General features: G+C 38.4%; 1 protein-coding gene across 2 annotated transcripts in view; it reads right to left on the bottom strand.

Moving 5' to 3' along the window:
• The window catches only part of LOC140319577 (ephrin type-A receptor 6-like), a 154,233-nt gene extending 138,652 nt beyond the window's left edge, over window positions 1-15,581 (bottom strand). The window contains exons 1-2 of one of the 2 annotated variants that reach the window (XM_072397261.1): window positions 15,048-15,581; window positions 5,906-5,970 (exon numbers count right to left, since the gene is read on the bottom strand). In XM_072397261.1, the coding sequence (XP_072253362.1) occupies window positions 5,906-5,970; window positions 15,048-15,126 (144 nt within the window). In that variant the 5' untranslated portion in view covers window positions 15,127-15,581. Of the gene's footprint in view, window positions 1-5,905; window positions 5,971-15,047 lie in introns of those variants that run through there. The other variant, XM_072397260.1, reaches the window with a different exon arrangement.
• Window positions 15,582-23,043: the final 7,462 nt, after the last annotated feature.

The following is a 23,043-nucleotide window of genomic DNA, read 5'->3' as shown; positions in this document are numbered from 1 at the left end:
TGTGTTAATCTTCATTTTTATTCCTAGAAGTTCAAGCCGGTCACATGGCATCATATCTTCCTATTTGTCAGGATGTTCGCTGTTCCTCTTCAATATTGTTTCTCCCTGTCAACCCCTTCTCCCTGAAAAATCAAAGCCTAAATCCGACGGCAATCCTCTTCTACCCAAAACTCTCCCCAAAACTGACAGAAAGATTTGTTGAGAAGACTTTGCGTTGATTCCATATTGTCATACAATGACACAGTGTGAGGCTTCATGCCGGAAAAAAACACAATTACAGATCACTTTGTCAAAACTGCTGTGGACAATCAGGACTTTTTAGCTTTTATAGATGAATATGGTGTTCTACATTTTACACAACCAAGCAACTAATCCAACAAAACAATGCAGGCATGAGTTTGTCTTTTAATATCATTGATCTCAAAAATGCACATTTGATTTGATCTACGTTACAAATTCATAACCTGTACGAAGACGTTTTTTTTGTGCTGAAAATATAGACGACATTATAAAAGTTAATAATTTCTCACACAACCTTCAGGGAAAACAAAAATGGAAGCACCGCTCTTGGAAGGTTTTCATTTAGCTCTTCTATTTTGTAGAAATTAAATTCAAATATGACAAACGAATTTCATTTATCAGCTGAGCAATCCAGCTTTCTAAAGCACGACAAAAAAAAAAAGAATTGTTGAAATTAATGGTGGTTTATTTCCAGATCAACTACGAGAAAGAATTATGGAATCATGAAGACTTCTTTGAGAGAGTTGTGGCTGTGGAAGACTGAATCGGTTTTTTTTTGGGTTTTTTTTCACAAATGTCCTTAATTTCTTTCTTAAATTTCAGTTTAGATTGAGATCTGGACTTTTTGCTGGCCATGCCTTGAAGTTGACGTGTATTTTCTGAAAAAAACAGTCTTCTAACTGTGGGAAAAGTAATTATCATCCTAAAATATGATCTCAGCATCACCAAAGCTTGTTTTGATTGATGGAATATTGTTCAAAAACTCAATGTCCACCTGTGCATTTACTGTAAAGGTAACGACCACCATATTCCCATGATCCTTTACTTGAAATCAACTCCCTATCACTAATGACTGTAGAAATTTGATTGTTTTCGTCAGGCAGATAACTTCGCATGTTTCTTTGGACTTGCATCAGAAAAAAATGACAGCATCTGCTCTTTATTCAATGCAGATTAGTGATTCTCAGCTCAAATCATCTGCAGTCCATGACTACGTCTCTAAAGTTCACTGTAACCTTGTTGTCTCCTCTGTAGGTGTCAGTCATGGTTTATGTTTGGCTTTTCTGGATGGAATTTCCCATTTATTCTAGATAGTTTCCTTCCTTTTCGTCACAACATTGACTCCTATTTCTCCACTATTTTAATTTATTTTGCGTGCATTTTCTATTTTCAAGACATGATGCTTTGAGTTTTCCATCCTGACAATTTGACGTCTTCTTCGGGTAGACATGTAAGTTTGATTTTTTACAATGTCCCCATTTTGTTTGTACGGTACTTGCTTCAAATTTTATACACAGCTGACTGGGAACAACCACCATATTTTACAACACTCTGTGCTGAATTACCTTCTGGGAAGAATTTTATCATCCTTTCCATCATTTCAACTGACAGCCCTCCTGTTAGGGCCATGTTTCCTGCCAATCAGCTAAATGCAACATCTCACTGAGGTCTGCAAGACTTTGTTGTTGGAATTACATGCTATCAATTACAAGAATTTTATTCAACTTTTTGAGACATGCTTTAAAAAGCCTGAATGTTCAGCTGTTAAATAAAATATTTCTACTTGATTGAAAATCTTTCAAGAGCTCTGATTCCATTATTATTTTTGCCAGCGGTAGCTTCAGTCGTGGCTGGCAAATGTACTTTAAGTAATGATTTGCAACTGCACAACTTGGTTTTTGTATACCATGTGACTGTGTAAACAGATGTCCTCACAACATGAGAAAATACAAATTCATGCATTTACAAACACACACACACAGACACAAACAGTGAGACAAATGTCTTGCTCTGAGCTAAATCTTTGGGATGTATTGAGTTTGCAAAGGCTAATTTTTGACTGAGCACTGCTCCGGCTGCAGTAAACCAGCAACAACGTGCTCCTCCCTTACGTAACACCATTTATACGCCCCCAGAAGATGTGACTTATAGGCAGCTTGGGATCTCTGACAAAAGATAAAAATAGGATTACTCCATCGCTTTATGATGGACAACTATCATTTCTTGTGTTCTAACCTGCCTTTTCTCAGCTTGTATTATAATATCAATGAGTGAAAATAAAAGGCAACACCAGGCATTCTTAATCCCTTAAAGCTGTTTCATGTAATTTAATAAATAAGCTGCTCTACTCACTGCTTCACTCCCCTTCCCACACCACCACCCACCACTGGGAAAGGGCTCATGCATATTTCAGCACAATGTCTGCCCATTCTAAGTGGAGCTTATTGTGGCTGCATGCAGATGCCAAAACAACCCTCTTTCCCTTCTCTGTCTCTCTTTCATTCACCTATCTGACACCCGGTTCTTGATCACTAGTCAGCATTTACGAACATGGAGAAAAATGCTATATATTAGTATAGCAACACATATCTTTGGCACATTTATCAACATATTTCATATTGAAAAGATAGACTAGATAGATATTCTTTTCTGTATTCTCAAACATGCATTCATCAAGTTATAGTGAGAAAAATATAAAATGTAAAGTCCTTGAGTGAGATTTCTTTTCAGTATGTACAAACCTAAAGAGTACACCTAAAGACCTTTGACTGTGAATGTGTTTTCCAACTTAGTTAAATTCTCACATTCAGGTCAAACAATAGAATTGTTTAACTGAAGTGTCTCTGTCTTTCCTTTGCAATCTTCACTTTAATTAAAAGTATTTCTAGACAACTGTGATAATCACATATAAGTGCACCCATACTGAGGAATTTAAAGTCCAGATTTGCTAATGAAATTACAAAGCCCACCCAAAACCTCTTCCATGACCGGCACCATAAAGAAGGCAAAGACGTATTTAATCTAACTAATCAAAGCTGGGACCTCTGTCCATCTGTCTGTCTTTCTGTCTGTCCATTGCCTGTACGACTCCGATCAACTTCAAACTTTTTGCATTTGTATCGTTGAGGAACCATGTTTGGATGATGTCAAATTTAAAGGTGCTTAAAGGTTGAGTTGTAACGATGTTAAGGATAATGAGCCTGTGACAGGCATATGTGTCACTATGTGTTAATCTTAATTGCAAATTTGCAAAGTGAGAAAGAGTTATTGCAGAGAGAGGAAGTGCTGTTAACCTTTACATATACAGATGTATGTGATATATATATTTAAAGCACAAGAAGTACATTGTGTTTCAAAGTGGGATGTTTCAGGAGAAGTATATCCCGTCTACTGTCACTGCTGTGACTGACTCTTCAGATAAAAAACAAAAACACATCATCTTTTTTCTTCTTTATTTTAGAGAAACATAAAACATAAAACCTCATGGGGGGTGGGGGAGGGTGTGCTCAAATTAAGGTATGGAGCAAGAAATGTGAAGCAATGATACAGTGTGAGGTGAAATGGACCAGTGCATGCTGTTGTTCCAAACACAGTGAGAATAGGTGGTAACTGTCTGCTTCTCAGATCTACTCGCCAACAAAATCATCATCTGGGGCTGCAGTGTCACATAGCTCATATAGTCAATTAAGACACTTTAAACCCTTGTGCAACCCCTGCTGTAATTTGTATTCAGTGGACAGCTATCATGATCTCAGGAGTCCATCATGAATAAATGTTCATAGATCCACTTAGAAATCAGAAAAACAGGCTTACTGTGTAACCCCAGAACTTGTCTGACAATCATACATTTTTAAAATATTCCTTTACTGTTATGGGGAAAAAGCACATGGAATGATCAACAACTAATCATCATGTTTTTTATTGTATCAATTTGGCAACTAATCATCATGTTTTTTATTGTATCAATTTGACAAACAATCTTATTTTATTCTGACAGAACACCACAGTCTTCTTCAACACAACCACTCACCTTCCTGCTGTTTCTGATAAACTTTCTCCATACATATACTCCTCCACTTCACCATCAGTTTCATATCATATGACCAGATATATGTCTAGTAAACTCAACGTCAGTTAATCATTTTGGAGAAGTTATCGCATATGAAATTATTTTAAGATGAACATTGAGCAGGGCTGACTGACAGCAGTTTATGTCCAGAACTAGGACAACTACATGTTCCTGATATGTAGCTACATGATGTGCTGCTGTATCAGTCTGATACTGGGCTGTGTCTAATATGGTGGAGATTGACTTGCTCCTGCTGGCTCCCAGGTGGTGAGAGGGGATTTAAACTATTTTACCTCCCCAGATCTTCACACCTTCCCTCAGGCCCTCTCACCTCGATGGCTTAAATATTAATGGTAAGTCAGAGGATACAGGGTGAGAGAGGAGGGGAGAGGACTGACAGCTTAATCACGGAGGCAGTAGCCTCCCTCTCTCCTTTTCCTTAAAGCTGTCGGCGGCTGTCACCACAACCTACATGATGTAATCACATCCATAACCCATATATGGGCCACAGGGCCATGCGGGGAGAGATGGAGAGACAGAGAAGTTTGGGAGCTCGGAGAATTAGGAATCCTCCAGCAGAGGATCACTTAAAGTCAGAACCCTGAGATAAGAGTAGTTGAAATGATTTCAAACCAGTGATTTTAAACATCTCATTTTATCATTTCATTCATCAGAGAATATTAACAATAAAAAATAATCAACTTTTCCCAAGGTTTGGGGTGTAGAAATGCTCAGTAAAGAAGCTATTAATGATACATTATAAATGGCTTTCTATAAACAGATAAAAAAAACAGATAAACGGATTTACATTTGTAAAGTTCAACAAGGTCAAACAAGGACTGAGCAGTATCAGAGAGGAACAAATACAGCAGCATCTCTTCTGCCTCTTTTCTGTAACAAGGCCCCATTGTGAATTGGGTTGCACCATCGATAATGGGTATGAGAAAAGACGAGATGTGAACAAGGAAGTGGAAATTAGGTAATTCTACCTTGAATGGTAACTGCAGAGGTCTTTCGGGTATTCTGACAACAAAGAGATAACGCTTGCATGATGCTGTAAGGTTTTGATCTGAGCATGTCACAGATTGTTGTCAGCACATTTATGTTTAATGATGCAATTACACCTTCTGTTTAACACTCGTTGCTGTTTCCAAAGTTCAGACTTCAACCCATACAGTTTTTCTATGGAGACAGAGGCATTTACTTCTGAAACAGGGATATCCCTTTTGGGTAAACATGACTGAGAAACAGCACTGCATGCAGGCATTTCTTCCCCCTGTAGCTCTCATGATAGCCTGAACTTTGTATTGCACTAAAAATACGGTATATTCATATATGTTCTCTTAAAGATGAAGATATGGGAGGGACAGGGTATTGGCAGATGATGTTGATTTAATCCTAGACAAATAAGAGGATGTTCTTATTATCTGATCAGGGTACAAAAATATTCACACTACACAATACAACAGGATGAAAATGGTTTTCTAGGTCTGGGCTAGCATTTAAAGAGTCAGTGGAAAACGTGGCTCCAAAGAGAGACAAATGTGACAGGAATTCTTTGGGGGAGACTGAACAACAAATGGGAAGCTTCCTTAGAGACCATGCCTCATTATCAGTTTCCACATTACAGTATTTCCCATGTGGAAGGATGAATCTGACTGAAAATGAGGATATGGATATGAAACAGACCATAGCTACTGCCTCTGAACTAGTATCATCAATATAATTGATCTCATTGATACTGCAGTGGCCATGCATTTTGAAGGGAAAACACAGTGTAGTAAGACTGAACACAATCAGAGGTGCCTTTCTTACCCCGTTTATAGGATACGTCTTCCATCCCAGCTCTCCAAGCACAGACGTTGTATCCAGCAACACAACTGAAATGGAAAAAAAAGGTGTGAAAATAAAACCGTAAGCAACCTGACTTCACAGAGAAACTCCTATTTTCACACTGAAATTGAAGTATCAGCCACAAACATGTTCACCTGGACATCTTTTTATTATCAAAAATGAGTTTCTTGGATGAATATTTATGAGTGTGGCGGCATGTTTGGTAAAAGTAGCATTTTTGTGACTTGCGACACAATTTAGGGACAGACAGATTGAAGTCAGATTGCTGTCAAAAGTCCATTCCCTCCTATCAGCCAAAGCAAGAATAGGCACGTGTGCTGCATATGACTGAAACTTTTCTTGTGAAAGAATCATGAAGACAACTGTCTTCAAACCTTCATGGGTGGTGGAAATATTCATTTAATTTCATTATGTCAAATGTCTGTTGAAGCCCTTCTATTTTTGTTGCAAGGACAATTACAGGTTTGTAAGGAACTTCTGCGTAGTGTTAATAAAAATGTAGTTTCACTGTGGAAAATATTGCCAGCCTTGACAATATTTTCTCTCCCTCTCAAGGACATCAGATTTAATAATTCAAGAGGAAAGAGTTTCACCTAGATACAAGTGATTTACAGTGAAAAACAGATATAATTTCTTGAGGTAATCCCCAGTAAACCAAGTTGGAAAAATGTTTTTGCCTTCTCTTGTGACAACATTAGGGAATAGACAGTAGACAGAGATGCCGATGCCTTTCTTGCAATTCATAAATATTATATGGGGCCCATCCCGTGACATTGTCAAATGAGCCAAGTACATAGAATGTGTAACAATATAGGTACAGTATGTCTTTATGATGTGTGGATGCACTGTATCATGAAGTAGGCATGGGAAAACTCCATGTTTAGGGGACCAGAATTAATGCCAGCAGACAAAGAGCAACACTACACTCGAAGCTTGTTTAAAACTTGTCTTTTTTATTACTTGAAACTGAACATCAGCAGAAAATCTTAAATGCAACATCATGAATCACACATGATCAATACCGACAATGATTTCTGGCCAGCAAAGTGCATTTTCTGCTGTGATAATAACTGGATTTTATGTGTCAGTCAGTCATCAATGTCCATTTATGGTTCTCTTAGTGATACTCGGGGAGCTCATTACACCAACAAAAATCTTTATCAGTGACGCAATTCCCTAATAAATCTCCATTAATATCATTACTGTGCGATCACTGGTTGTTACAACACAATGTGCATCAAAGGAGGTAGATTCAGTGCTGTGATACTGTGATTATTATAATTTGCGAATTACAGTGTCAAGGAAAAAGAAAAGTGATGTATCTCTATCTGTACTCTGGAAGGAAAAAGGGTAATTTTTCAGCCTCTTCTCTTACGAGGCAGTAATCACTGACAGAGGTTGTTCAAGCATTTACTCCCAGCACTTTTTACAAGCGTGTCTGTTTGTAGATCTGTCATATCTGTCACACACTACTGAATTCTCTTCAGTTTCCCTCTATCTGACAACTTGAGTGGGACACACTCCAGAGACACACTGTAATGCTAGACCTGTCTTAGACCAGGCTAAAAGGTGGATAATGGCATCCAAGGTAAGAAAACCTAAGCAGCAGCAAAGAAGACAGGATTGAACATCACAAAATAAACTTGGAAAGCAGCTTATGCCAGTTAAGTTAAACAGGAGTAAAACTGTGACACAGGAAGAACAGTTTAAAAAAACAACAACAAAAAAAGCAACTCCACCTCACTCTGTAGCTTTGTGGCTCTGCATGAAGAGATTCACATTTCCTTATCAACAATAAAAGAGGATACTACCTCAGAAAAATTCACTGCAAGACGCAAACTGGAGGGTTGATCATTCTGTTTAATGTCATTGGAAAATATTTCTGCCATCCAAAACATGCAGCACAGGACATATTCTGTGGGGAATTTTACGATTTAGTTTGACTTAACGCAGTAGCTATTAAACTGAATGTTAACCATCCAAACTCTGATGGTCTGGGCTGTAAATCGGCCTGATCTGATCTCAGAATTTTCAGTATATTATTCTATAGGGTGTGTTTGACTGAACAGAGATCTCAGCACGTTTAAACCTTTTATCAGCACTGAACACTGTTTACTCTCATTGCCTTACCAAACAAAAAGCCATTGACATATGCAAGGAGAAGTAAAGCAATGAGCTGGCTAATGGAGTAAGAACCCCTGGTGTGTCAGTGAATGTCTTCTAAAACGTATTGACTACAGGAATCTAAAACCTGGCTTGTAATTGAGATTTTCAGGGTGATATAAATGTGTTTTCCAAAAGCACTCAAGTTAACATAACAGAAATGTTTTAATGTATCAAAACCCATATAAATCCATTAATCGTTATACACACTAGTTGAAAACATGAAGCAAATCAAACCATGAGCGCAGTAAAAGTGATGGGGATTTTATAGCAAAACTTTAACCAGAAACTGAACCTTTTTCTGAACAGCAACTGAGAACATTAATGGTTCATACCGCGTTTTAGCAGTGTGAGATTAGGTGGAGAAAATGGACATTGATCTATATGAAATTGCAGAAGATTATTCTATTGATTGACTGTCCTGTCCAGCACAGCGAGGAGAGACTTCACGCTGATCCTTTCAGCCTCCAACCTCATCTTCTCTACACTACTAGTTTAATATTTCCTCTGTTGGCTGGTTTTGGATTCATTCCAGCATCCTTGGATGTCTTCTTTGGCCCACTGGTGCCAGGTCTGTGCCATGTCTGTATTAGTTCCAGGCCGGAGGACTGGCTGGCACTGCAAATGGTGTTAATGAACAATATTAGGCTACTATGAGGTAGGGTAAGCTGTGTAGTTCTTTGTGAATGGTCTAATTACCGCTAGCTGTGCTCACTACACCATACATAAAGACCTACTGATGTACATGATGCTCAGATGGGTCTACATCTACTGTGTCAACACCTGAACCACTAGAAAACACTTTTGAGCTTATCTTGATCTAAAGTTTTAATGAGGTGTTCACTTGAATGATCATTTTGAGACAGACATAGGATGCTTAGATATGAAACACTTCACATGTGCTAACACTGTTACAGGAGTCACAGTTGTGACCTTAACATAGCAGGAGATTACAAATATCCCTCAACAAAATGAGCCTCCTCAAATGATTTTTCATACTATCTTTTCAATAAAGCTATTTTCACTTCTTATCAATCCAATACACATGGGCAGAGGAGGCTGTTATGACCTACAAGGAGGGAGAGAAAGTCTGAATTTGGAAGTGGAGGAGTTGGAGGCTTCACAAAGCAGCAGCAAGACTTCTATATGAAATGGCGCATGAGAGTGCGTTACTTTTTACTTTTTTCATTCTGCTGCCATTTGATTGAAATAAAGGACAAAACAACTTGTCAAGAGTTTAGAAATGTTCATCTTTTGGTAGAAAAACAGAACAAAAGTAAATAAAACACGTGAATCACATGCACTTACATGCACAACCACTGGCGATTGCTTACGTAACCTAGATTACGATAGCTGTTTTAATCAGTACAGTGACCCAGCTCTACAATACAAATGTGGTTCTATGCTCTATCTATTTGTGAAAAAACAATTAGGTATAATAACTTTATATAATAGAAAAGTTGTAAAAGTTGTGCACACAGGCATTTATTGTTATCAGTGTGCACCTGTTCTTGACAGTGTGTTTCGATAAGTCTGCTGTGTGGCATACTTGCCAGTGTACCCTAAAACTGCCCGCATGTAAATATCCGTCCATCCATCCTCTCTTTCTAACTGTCTCCATCTCTCCATAGAGATATCTCTCAGCAAGGCACCCACAGACCCTGCCTGGAGCTGAAGGTCCTCAGGGACTTCCACTGGTTAGATATAAATAGAACATGAGCTGGCCAACTCATAAATATATGGAGCTCCGGTAGAATGATGACATCTCTTGTCTGGCCCACAGCCCTCGCAAGGCCGTACAAACACCCCAAAATAGCTTTACAGTCCTAACAACAGACCTGAATGCGGTCTCTTCAAGAATTACTTCATGTAAATTTGAAGTGGGCCACCAAGAGTATTAAGAAAACAGTGATGCTGGTTGTCGAAAGGTGTGTACACTACTGCCTCTTTAAAGTAAAAGGAGGCCTCTTCAAGGGCACTTTTGTTTTATATCAGGTATATATGTAGGCTGAGGTATGTGTGTATTGTAGTTTAAAGGGCAATAGAAGACTAATTTCCAAACAATAACAAAACCTTTTCGTTCGCAAGCTTCCTACATACTCATTCTGGTGAACAGCAAACAGCTATTCTTGTTAAAAAAAACCAAAACAACAAACAACAGCATTTGATGAACAGACACTCATGAAAATTGATTTTGGCGAGTGTTTCGGTGAGGATTGCACGTTGTCATTTAGCAGTGTAAACACTGAGCTCTCAACAGATGAGGAGATGATATGCTGGAAAATGGAAAACTATCCATAACAGAGGTAACCTGACAGGCATGACAGGATTTTTAACACACTCTCCACACTCTATGATCCAAGATCAAGCATTCAGTGACATGCTAACTGTCAGCAGAGCACATATTTGAATGTGGTTGATCAGATCTGATTATCTATTTATGTCCATTCAAACAATGTGAAGGAAATTCATAGCTATTAGTCACTGGTCAAATTACAAGGTTGTTGTTGTCTTGCCCACATGTCAACCAGGAATGTTGTGGAAGGAGGGGATTACTACCCACAAGTCTTTGTGGCAGCAGCAATCAAAGCAACCCATAAAGTGGCTGTACATGTTGTCTCTTTTGAATTAATTCATCAGTTAGTTTTCTGGTCTACTGACTGTGATCCCTCCTGATGAATATACCTCAACGATCATGAGGGTGAGCGACCATTCTCTTTGTGACAGGTGATCACTTTGTTTCATCTTCATGACTGAGTTCGTATTTGCATAGAAAATGCATACAAACGCACACGTTTATTGTAGTGTGAATGTGTTTAAAACTTACAGCTACTGCAGTGTTCTTGTCAAATTTAATTGTCCTTTACATCTTTTGTATCCTCATGACATTTTCAATCCATGTCAAGGAATAGTGCTTTAAGTAAAAAAGTCTAGTCGAGTTTGACTAAGTGACTGTGAACTAAATGATTTCCATCAGTAATCAAATACAAAAAACAAAAAAACAGACTGAATGCACTGCACAGGGTGTTGCAAACCACCATAGAGTTTAATGGCTGCATATTCTCTGAGGTAAAAGCTTTAATCGTCATATATGTAACATTTAGGAGGACAAAGCATTATTTCAGTTGTTAAGTGGCAGCACAGCTATGATTCACAAAGGCACCTAAATGGAACACTTGCAGATTATTTCAAACACCCCCTTCATACTGGATTCACTTTGTGGACAAGGGTAAATAACAGGAAATTTTCCAATTAAGGTGTTTATATAGTTTCATACAGGATAATCTATTCACATTTACATTATTTAGATGTTACGGCTGATTTAGATGATCCAACTTATGACTCATGCTGACATTATGTCTCCTTATGCCACTAAAATGTTCCCATTCAATTGCACTAATTAAAAGCCTTGATTACAGCCATATTCCTCAAAACACAGGGCATTAGTCAAGTTGTTTCCTCAGCCCCAAAAGTGTGGTTTTCTTTTTAACTGCATCCATCCTATTACTCACTGTCTTTGCTGGAGCCAAAGGCAAGCATTGTAAAGCAGCAGTGTGTGCTATAAGATGCAGTGAAAACTCCAGTAGCATGTAATGGTGCAATTAAGGTGTTATCTATGTCTACATAATAAAACTTGGATCAGGATTGCTTAGGTTAATTCAGTTATTGCTTACTCCAAATATGACTGTATTTAGGTTCAAGTCATCAGAAAAGGCTGTTTACGTAGCAGCCACCTATTCAGGGTCCCAAATATCAGAAATATCACAAGTATCACAAATACTCCTCACTGGTAGAACTCTTTGACTAAAACACACATAATTTTTACCTTTAGGAGAAAATTTGGAAAACATTCTCAAACTTTAAACGTACAAAATTCAAACAGCCAGTAGAAGTAAGGCACACCAACTTTAAAGAACATCCACTGATATTATTAGCTCAACCTTTTAGGTTATGGAACGCAGTTAGAGCAACACAGAAATACAACAACTGCGAAAGCTCATACGTACGCCTACAGCTAATTTGGAGTCAGCAGTTAACCTAAAATGCCGTTTTTGGAATGTGGGATGAAGCTGGAGAATCTGGAAATTACCCAGGCACAGGTAGAACATGCAAGCTCGCCACAGAGAGCCCCTATTCAACCAGGAGGGTCTAACTGCTGGTCTCACAGTGCTCAACACTGCACCACCATGCCAGCCCGAGGTGATATAAACAAAAAACAAAAATGCAAGCTGCAAAAGTTAACTTGTTCAAGACGATATGCAGCCCTTGCCAATGAACTTGTAGATGCCACACTTTTCTCGTACTTTCCCAAGATGCTCAGCATAACGCAGTTTACAGTATTACACTGAATACTAATAGTACTGCAGAGCGCTGCTTGGATTTTTTTTGTAAATTTACATGGAATCTGTGTGAACAAGACACACACAAAGTCAAAGGTGCACAGTTAACATTTTGTGGTTGCTCTTGATTTGCTGGTTGATTGATTTTCCTCGGCACCACTGGTGAATAAATCCTTCATCGGATGACAGCGATCAGTTTTTTGCAGGAACAAAAGATTTGACCAGCCATCCACACAAATCAATGCAGAGAGTTAGAAAATTATTTGCAGGTTGTTTTCACAACTAAATCAATATGTATCTGGAAAATAGCAAGCTTAAACATAAATGATAAGCAGCAAAACCTGCAGATTTCTGATATATGTTGCTGACTGGCTTCAGACTAACTGAAATGCAATAGTGCTTGAGTAAAATGTGTTTGACCAGTGAAAAATTAATTCACTTGCCACTTACATATGACTCATCCATTCTCTAAAGTTTTATTTCTGTCCTGATTTGGAGCCTAAATCTCAGCCAGAAAAAAAAAAAAACTAAAACAGTCCGAACAGTGTCTCAAGTGTAGGATCAACCTACAGATAAACATTTTTTCCCAAGGGCTGAAGAGATTAGATTATAAATAAAGGTTGATGAGGTTTGTGAAATGAGGTTTGTTTGTGAAATGAGGTTTGTGAAATGAGGTTTGTTTGTGAAAGTTCATTGTAATACATATAGCAGGAAAAAAAATGGGGGGGTAAAAGTAAAGGCCATATGAAGAGATCCACTGATGAGGAAAAGCGGCTTGAGAAACATGGCAGTGAGTGAGTTGAGCTTTGTGATAACTGTCCACAGTCCCAGTTGTTTTTATATGGGAGGACACATATGGGGGGGTTGTCGTGTACAGAAGCACACAGGCAAAAAGCAAAATGTGACTGTTTTTATTGTTCTCCTAACAGCTAACATAGGGACCATTTTGTCTGTGAAATCCCCAATCTCTGGAACTCTGTTTGTCTTTGTAGATAAGCACTGATCAGAAGCACTGATCTGCACTGCCGTGTAATGGGCTTTGGTTCTGTCCCCAGCCTATAGAGTGAACACAGTCTCTAATGTAACTGAGCAGGAAAAGCATGTGTTTAGTTTTCTTCTTCATGGTTTTGTGGTGACCAGATTTTAGAACCAGGCACAAGGGTTTTTTGGTGATAAATAAATATTTCTCAGATTATTGAATTTGTAGCTTGTGTTTGTGTTTGAAGGAGACCCTGGTCTTTGTGATCTGAGTTTAAGTATTTCCAATCTGAGCTCTATCACTCTGTCATAGAGAGGGCCTGCGATTGTGGCAGTTGAGGTCCCAGACCAGTCAATATGAAAGACTAAAGTACAGTTGAAAGCAGACATCAACTCAATCATTCAATCTGTGGCAGAGAAAAACACTCTGCGATGCTGTTATGTAGCAGCTGCCTGGGAAAACAGGAGTAGCATCACTCTTATTGAACAGAGAGAACAATAAAATATAACCTGGGGGGCAAATCCCACTGTGCTCCCCACACAATCCATAGCACTATTTTAAACCTGATGCAGCAGCTGTGTGTATGAGTGGGTGCACAAGAAGCCACGGAGAACACACACATACACAAGTGAGAGACCACACACATGCACACTCACCGGATCGTATAAAAAGATGGGCGCACAGCAAGTTGATGCAAAAGCGAAAGAAGGAAAGGAGCATATGTGGCTTGTTCGGTAGTGTACAAAATCGCTTAGAGTTTCACACTCTACCACTCATACGGTCACCAAATTCACAGTATGCAGCTTCACATACACCCACTCTCAGTGTATAAATTAATCAGGAGCTCATAACCTTTTCTCTGTATGTGTGAAAAATCTACTGCAACATCTATACCAAAAAATAGACAATCAAGTCTGCTCTGACACAGTGACAGATGCATACAGTCTCGCTCTGTCACCTACCTAATGGCTCAGTCTTTCGGCTGTCCATGCTGTGTCTGTATCCATTTGAATAATGTATAATTTTTAATTAAGTAAGGGATGGCATTTTACCAACTGAAATCCTGACGTTTTTTTTCTATAATACTGTCTATTGAGATAAAAACTGAGCTAAGACATGCAGTTGAACTCTACATAGACTAATCACGCCTATACCTTAATCTGCATTTTGTCATTAGGTGGAAATTGAAGATTATCAAAAATAAGATGTTTCCTCTTGTACAAACTGCAAGAATATGCAGCCTGTATTTTGTCAAAGTTTTCATTGCTTCTGTATTTTTTTTTATCTATTGACTACACTCTATTGACTTATATAGCGGTGCTAAAAGCAATAATAATATTGATTCATATCTTTGTGCATCTAACTTCTTTTCTTTTCTTCAGAGGACTGTACGAGTGTAGTGTTGCGGGACTCTTTGTGATGGCTTCCTGTAACTGCCGGGATATTTAGCTGAACTCTTTCCAGTCAGGTTAATTTCCTTCTGAGCAGTGATATAAATGTACTAAATATCCCAAACGGTGTCAACGCTGAAAATATTTTAAATTGAGGTTTTCTTTAAATTTAGGTAAAACAGTTTCAGTCAGACTTGAGTGGCTCGTAACACTCTTTGCACGGATCTTACCTTGATTGCAGTGGCCGAGGCGAGTGAGGGAAATTCCAAGAAAGACTGAAGCGAGGAATAATCTGTTTCCAAAACTCATGTCTGCTGCAACATTAATCAGAGGCTTAATGCTCTGTCAGGAAGCGTGCTCAGAGACAAACGCGTGTGGATCCTCCAGAAGCACAGATCCTATGGTCCCGGTCTTTACAGTTGATCCCGTGTGGAGCGAGTGGCCGGGTGACGGCACAACACACAGCGGCTCATGCTTCACCTGGTGCCAGCGCCAGCTCCGGCACAGAATGTGGCGCTTTTGGATAAAGTCGCGAAAATATCTAAAGTGAAATCAAATTTCCGGACGAGGCGAGAGACACTTGGCTCCTCACAACTTTGCAGATTTTACACGGACTTCAGCCGTCCTTATACCATTGTTTTGAATATTAAACAAAACGCAGTCTAGTGAGTGTCCGTGGCGCGCTGAGTCGTGACAGACTTTAGAAAGCGTGCGTTTGGCACGGCAATGTGCCGCGGACTGCCACCTCCAGCTCTGTCCGCCTCAGCAGCGCGATGGGGACGGTGAATGGAGAAATGATCGGGATGCAGCGGAACAGCAGCTGAAGCTGGGGCTACAGTGGGAGACTGTGCGCATCTGTGCACTAGAGGGGGTTAGCTGACAAGGCAATGACGCTCGTGTGCTTGCGTGCGTGTACGTGCGTGTGCGTGTGTGTGCTTGTGTATGTTTTGTCTGTTGGTTCAAATGCTGGGCTTCCCAAAATGCCCTGCAAGAGGCACCTGAAAACAATTAGCGTGTGTCCCTAACCCTAGCCACCTGACTGATATCTATTCGACCTAAGAACAGGGAGATCATTATCCAAGTATATTATGTTATGTAAGATTTTATTTTATGACAGTTTATCTGTAAGGTACGTTTAAAAACACATACATTTATTGTTCTCAACATAGACGAAAAATGAGAAAAACAAGTAGGCTATGATATATTGATAAACATAGACATATTAACTTTCCATAGACATACTACAAAGAGAGAGAGAGAGAGAGAGATTAAACGGGGATCAGGGAAGTTTTGAGTTTGCTTTTGTATGTACACATAGTTGTAACTGAGCTCAGGTCATCTGGCAGGTTGTTGCCGAAAGCTGTAACACAACAGTAACCAAAATTTGGATTGTTAAGCATTGTTTGTTCAATTGTACCTTGCTAGGGATCCCTTTCAAATCAATTACAAATCAAATGTATTGGCATAGTGCATATTTTGTGTTTCACAGTTAGAAGTTGTTAATTAAAACAAGTCCAATTCAACAAGTACACATTTATCCAGTTTATGAAATCAGATCCAATGAAGTTAAAGTTTGAAAAAAAAGGGACATCTAGGTAATTTCATATTCCCAGTGCACTTAATTCCAGTCTTTATCACATTTGACATGGGATGACTTGTATAAAGACATTTCAGATCTTTGTAGGGTGTATTCACTGTTTTCTGTCAAGCATATCGTGCCAAAGTGGAATAGTACTCCTGCATTGACTTTTTCTGGACATTATTTCAGTGCAATCTGTTGGTTTCCTTAGCTATGCTACAATTTTTGAATTGGCTGTATACTGTATGAACTGGACTAACTTGAAATTTAAAGGATTGCATTTGATTGGATTGCAAAAAATTGGATTCCAATTTGCTTGAATTGGATTACATCTTTGAAGTGCCTTGAGATGACATTTGTTGTAATTTGGTGCTATATAAATAAAACAATGAATCAAACTTTACCTCGAAGACAAAGTTTCATCTCCATCAATTTGTAAAACAGTGGTGAGATGGCCTGCTTGCCAAGCCACCAATGTCAGCCAAGATTAGGGAAGGTCTTCCTCTCATCTTCATGGACACCTCATCGAGTGAGTAAGCAAACCCTCCCCAACTTGACCCGGTTAAACAAAGCAACGCTGGCTGCTGTGATGAGACCCAGTCAATCAGGATGGAGGAACAGCTTCCTGTCAGCACAGAGGAGGTAAATACATCAACATCACAATCCGTCACCACCACTTAGCTTCCAGCCAATCACCAAACAATGCTGAGAAGCTGCCAACTGACTTTGTGTGGCACAACACGCAAACACATTGGAGGACAGAGGGTTGTAGAGAAGAATGTATTGACCACAGCAGCCTGTTCATATAGCTTTAGGGAGGCTGCATGCTCCACAGAGATGGATTAAGCTATTAAACTCAGGGTACAGATGTAAAGCAGCTATAAAAAGAAGGTTAAATGTTGTGGGGAGGCTCTCAGGAAAACAGAGAGTTATACAAAATTAAAGCCGGTGGTCACATGATGTGAACTGTAGATCTGTCATTAACATAGAAACAGATTTAAAAATGTATTTGGTCACTTCTACGTACCTTAATGGAAAGCTCTAAAATGTCAAGGGCATCAGCTTGTTTTTTTTGCCTGAAATGCTTTACAGATGCTGCATTCCTTCCAATGGCTTTGAGATTATGTGCACAAGCAGGAATGTCTTTGTTTTTAAGTATTCCATTGCTAGTAATATGATTATAGACTACAACTGTCGTCGTTATTGCTATAACTCTGCTAAAAATGGGATCCAGCATCCAGCTAACGAGTTTAATCATTTATCATCTTTGTAAAGAGTACTTGTAGCAATGACGTAGAATGATGATATAAGAGGTTGAGAAGAGGTCCCACACCCTGCCACCCCCTCTGCAATGATTTGGTTTCCTTTGCTGTAATAGTGGTCAATGAGGTGTGACTGTAGTGTATTGGGGGCCTAACTGTGAGCTATGATTCCCTCTGTGTGGGGAGAATAAGCTCCGTCCATCTGTACTCATCACAGGCAAAGAGCTGGAACAAGACCACATCAGCAAAACTGACAGAGACAATGAGACTTTATAGCACTAATAGGTTCTCTAATGTTCTGTTAACAAAGAAATGCCTGACCACATAGAGTGACCTACTGAGTTTTAGAAGATATTAAAAAAAATTTATTGTCAAAAATTGATTTGCACAATATTAAAAGCCTTAATGTACCCTGTCTTTCTTTGAGTTTATCATTAGAATGTTGGTGGACTTGGGACGTCTCAAAATAAAAAAAAAACTTAAAAATTATATTTACTGATGACTAATTTTGATTATGCCTCAGAATTGTAAATATAATAACCATCTGACATATTCATATTTCTGCTCCATGGGTCACCTCACCTCCCGGTACTCTCCACTCACCCCTCCTCAACAGATAGTTTATATAATTCATAGACATTCACTAACACATTTTTTGATAGTCTGGTTACATGTATTTCCTAATGTACGAGGTGTGTGCTACATTAATACATTTATGAAACTCTAAAATATTTCCCCTGCAGGAGTAAACTAGTTTTCCTATTCTTTATTATCGGCCCTAAGGGAACATTCAATTATCAATTTGAAACTCCATTCCTTTGCTCAAAGCAAGGATAACATTGAATATTTTCAGATGACACAACATGAAATGATGAGAGAGAGAAACAATTGCTCACCAAACTATTACAGTGTGCTTCAAAAATGCTGGCAGCAATTTACAGTCGGTCTTGTCTTCCAATTTGTTATACAAAATAAAGCACAGCTTTTGATTTACATGATGCAGTAAGATGGAGTTGTCAGACGATGTTCATGTATGGCCCCCAATAGTAACTTATTACAAAACACTTTCAAAGCCTTAAAAATATATGTCTTCATCTTTTAAAACCATAAATTCCCTGTTAGAATCAATGAATGCTATGAGACTTTATTGCTATTTATGGTTAGTTTGTGTCCAAAAAGTTTGTGTACAAAAAAAAGACAGAAAGCCGTGTGCCTGGACACAAATTTTATGTTTCATGATCTGACACTGCATTTTACAGCAACTTGCAAATAACTTTTCTGCTATTGTTTTCAAATGTTTATAACAATGAGTAAATTACATACAGTCTAATCAACACATTATATTTGTCTGCAAGTGACTTCACCTTCACCTTACAGTGTGCTTCAAAAATGCTGGCAGCAATTTACAGTCGGTCTTGTCTTCCAATTTGTTATACAAAATCAAGCACAGCTTTTGATTTACATGATGCAGTAAGATGGAGTTGTCAGACGATGTTCATGTATGGCCCCCAATAGTAACTTATTACAAAACACTTTCAAAGCCTTAAAAATATATGTCTTCATCTTTTAAAACCATAAATTCCCTGTTAGAATCAATGAATGCTATGAGACTTTATTGCTATTTATGGTTAGTTTGTGTCCAAAAAGTTTGTGTACAAAAAAAAGACAGAAAGCCGTGTGCCTGGACACAAATTTCATGTTTCATGATCTGACACTGCATTTTACAGCAACTTGCAAATAACTTTTCTGCTATTGTTTTCAAATGTTTATAACAATGAGTAAATTACATACAGTCTAATCAACACATTATATTTGTCTGCAAGTGACTTCACCTTCGCCTTAGTTGTTTGAGTATTTCCACATTACAAAGACCAATAGTAAGAACCAGAAATTTTTGTTCTCCAGAATGACTTGTAGTGTCTATCTTCCAACACTGCAAGTCACTACACAAAGACATGCACACACTTATACACACTTGTGCTACACGAATGACGTTGCCCACCTCCCTGGCTACCTAATGGGCCATAGGCTCTAATCTGGATGGCCAATGTGCTCAGGAGAGTGAGCAGAGCAAATAGAGAGCAGCTCATCAGCCCACTGCCAGTGTGTCACTAACCCCAGCTGTTAGAGATAGCCACACAGTTCAGAGATGAGAGAAGAAAATGGGATGACTTTGCAAGATGGGGTAATTTCTAGAGATTGTCTGCAGTTTCTCAAATCCCCCCTTTTGTCCAACCCCCTTAAGATTGCCTCAAAAGAAAACACATGGTGGCTTTGCTTCCTTTCTCTGCCTCTTGTCTTTTTTTTTTAAACTGTTGGTGACTTCATTCATTTATTTTCCATTCCTACTTAATCCTGTTCGGAGTCGCAGGGGGGCTGGAGTGTATCCCAGCTACCACAGGGTATGAGGCAGGGTACACCCTGAACAGGTCGCCAGTGCATCACACAGCCAACGTAGAGACAAACAACCTAAAACCAATTAACCTAAAATGCCTGTTACTGAACTATGGGAGAAAGCTGGAGTACCCAGAGAGAACCAATGCATGCTGGGAAGAACACAGAGAAACTCCACACAGAGAGGCCCCAGCAGAGATTCACTCAGGGAATGTTCTTGCTGAGGCAATAGTACTAACGACCACCGTGACTGACTTCCTGGTGACTTCTAACTAACCATTACTTCCTCCAAGAATTTGTTTTCTCGATTTTTTCCAGAGGAGAATTACCATATTTGTATGTATTCTACATACCCAATTGAAAAAAACAAACAAACCAAAAACCTTTGGATAAATATGTTTATTAAGTGGATTCATGTTTTACAGTTTGTCGATTCATTCAACAGCTGCAATAGAAGTAAAACTGTCTTCATTATAATGTAATCAATTAGAACAATTCTCATGTGTGTTTCTTCTCTCCTGATGAATGGAATGAATCTTTTCCTGTGCATTTTTCTCTCATTAAATGAGTTTTAAAAGGTGTCTGGGAACAAATCTATCCCTATTCTCCATTGCATTAAAACGTGTAATTCTAGTAGATATACATTTTTTTTTCTCTCAACGGAGTATCAACAGTAGGGAACTTGTCTTATAGAGAATACTCAGTTCCCCCAAAGAAGCACTGCACTGCAGTCACCAGTCATGTTCACATAACAAATGTAAAATTAACTCTAAATGGATCATTCCCACTTCCAGTGTTGATAATAATCTCAATAAACATTATTACATGACACCCCGTTTCACCTTATTTTTTTGGTTGGAGTGTTTCCATTCATTTTCAGACAGGTTCTGTAATTGCAATCAGCAGTGATGCAAGGTGGCATTTAGTGACATGCCAGCTCTTGAAAACTGGCCCCCTCCACCTCATCCTGTAGCCCAAAATTTTCATTCGTAATTGACAAATGGATGGATTAATGGTGTATAAAATAGCCCATCCATCATAGGATCTAAATGGGGTGAGGGGGCATAATTTTGGCAGACATGCCTTTTTAGAGACAGCTTCTTTTGACCTCTACGGGGTTGAGCATAGGATTGGTTACCTAAGATAACTTTTCAGAAAGGACATATTTCTTTTCTGTTGGTAATGGTAAGTTAATTAGATTAGTGCTGAAAGCTTCGTTACTGTACTTTGGGCACTGTACCTTCAAATAGGTATTATTGACATACATTTTTATCAGAGCACTGATTAAAGAGAACTGATCAAATTCATGCACAAATTAAAATCAACAAATATATACAGTGTTAATATACATGATTGTATTGCTTTTCAAATTATTTAATTATATCCCTTTCTTTAGGCTATCACTTAAGTGTAAATTATTACTTCCATATATATAAGCAAGAGAAAAAAGGTACAAGCCTGTATTTTCTTTTTGACAAAGTTCTGAATGCAAACCAAATACAATGATTTTCAAAATATCTTTAAAGTAAATTTGCCTGTAAATAGTCCAATCTGCATATTAGCGTTAGCTTTTGCAATCACTTGTTGTGTCAGTTGTTTATGGGTGATATTCAAAATAAAAAAAAAAACTGTGGAGTTTTGTTCTCCATTTCCTCAGTCTTTGTCAGAAAACACCTCTGAGATAGCAATTGTACATCAGACCTTTCAAATTTACTTCTAGATATATTTTAAAGGGGAACTCCGGTATTTTTAAACCAAGACTATTTCTGGCATGAAATACTTTTATCTACTCACCAAGAACAGTTTGGCAAAAGTCGACGTCCTTTGAAAGCTATTTAGAAAACTAGCGGTCAGCGTATATCCATATAACGGAGTTAATGGGGCAGGGATGATGCAGCCTCTAAATCAGGCATTATCTGTCTTTATTTCTCCTATACTTTAAGAAGAATGAATGAACGCACGTGTACTATTACTCTGTTAGCTCATAGGTGCTGTTATATGACTACTTGCGGCTATAGGAGAGCTAACGGAGGGATTTCTACACAGGCACTCTACTGGGACCACTTCATCCACTTTCGCCAAACTGTTCTCGGTGAGTAGATAAACGTATTTCATGCCAGAAATAAGGTCTCGGTTTAAAAATACCAAAGTTCCCATTCAAATGTCTTCACATGTTAGTGCCATATGAACAAAACCTTTTGTTAAATGAAAAAAAGAAAACATCATCTGCTATTTCCAACATACACAAGCACTAAATAATAAAAGGAGACAAAGTATTGCCATCAACTTTTATGTGTTAGATAGAAATGCTCAAATAATCAAGTGTTGGTGTCAATACTGCACCGCAGCACTTTTAAGTTATTGGATGGATTCTGGGAGGACTTCAAGTTTCTTTAAGATATCTATCGTTTCAGTACTCCCCCCCTTCTTTCCATTCCTTTTTTTCACTTTTTCATGTCCCTGCTCTTTTCTTTCTTTCTTTTTCCTTTTGAGAAAAAAAATCCAATAACCTGAGGGATTAGAGGGATCCATCCAACTCAATCAAATCAATGGTGTGAGTGAGATCAACAATGACAAGACAAAACCTGCATTCAGTCATGAACAGGTGCAAGCTTGTGAATGCGTAAGTGTGATCAAACACTGGTTCCAATATTCATGTGTGTCTTTGTATATGTGTGAAGTCCAAGGCCTCACCAAGTGCAGGAGCCACATAAAGTTACAACAATGCCCCACTGCAGCTGCCTGGCTCTGTCCACATCTTGGAAGAACAACCTAGAATGTACCATCTATGACAAAAATCTGATGCAGGTGTAGTGGGATAATAATTGTCACTTAATATGGAAAGTAAATTGAAAGTAACACATCTTAATTTCGATTTCAGAGAAAAACATTTGTTGCTTTTTCAGCCAAGGTTTTATATCTTATTGACACATGCAGTGATGATTAACTTGGCAGATTAATTAATGTTTTTATTTACCTAAATAACTTAAT

Source organism: Leuresthes tenuis, unplaced genomic scaffold (genome assembly GCF_036924035.1).
Source record: "Leuresthes tenuis unplaced genomic scaffold, fLeuTen1.0.hap1 SCAF_12, whole genome shotgun sequence".
In the NCBI taxonomy this organism is placed as follows: Eukaryota; Metazoa; Chordata; class Actinopteri; order Atheriniformes; family Atherinopsidae; genus Leuresthes; species Leuresthes tenuis.
The sequence above is the reverse complement of the archived record's forward strand: the minus strand, read 5'-3'. Positions and strand labels throughout refer to the sequence as shown.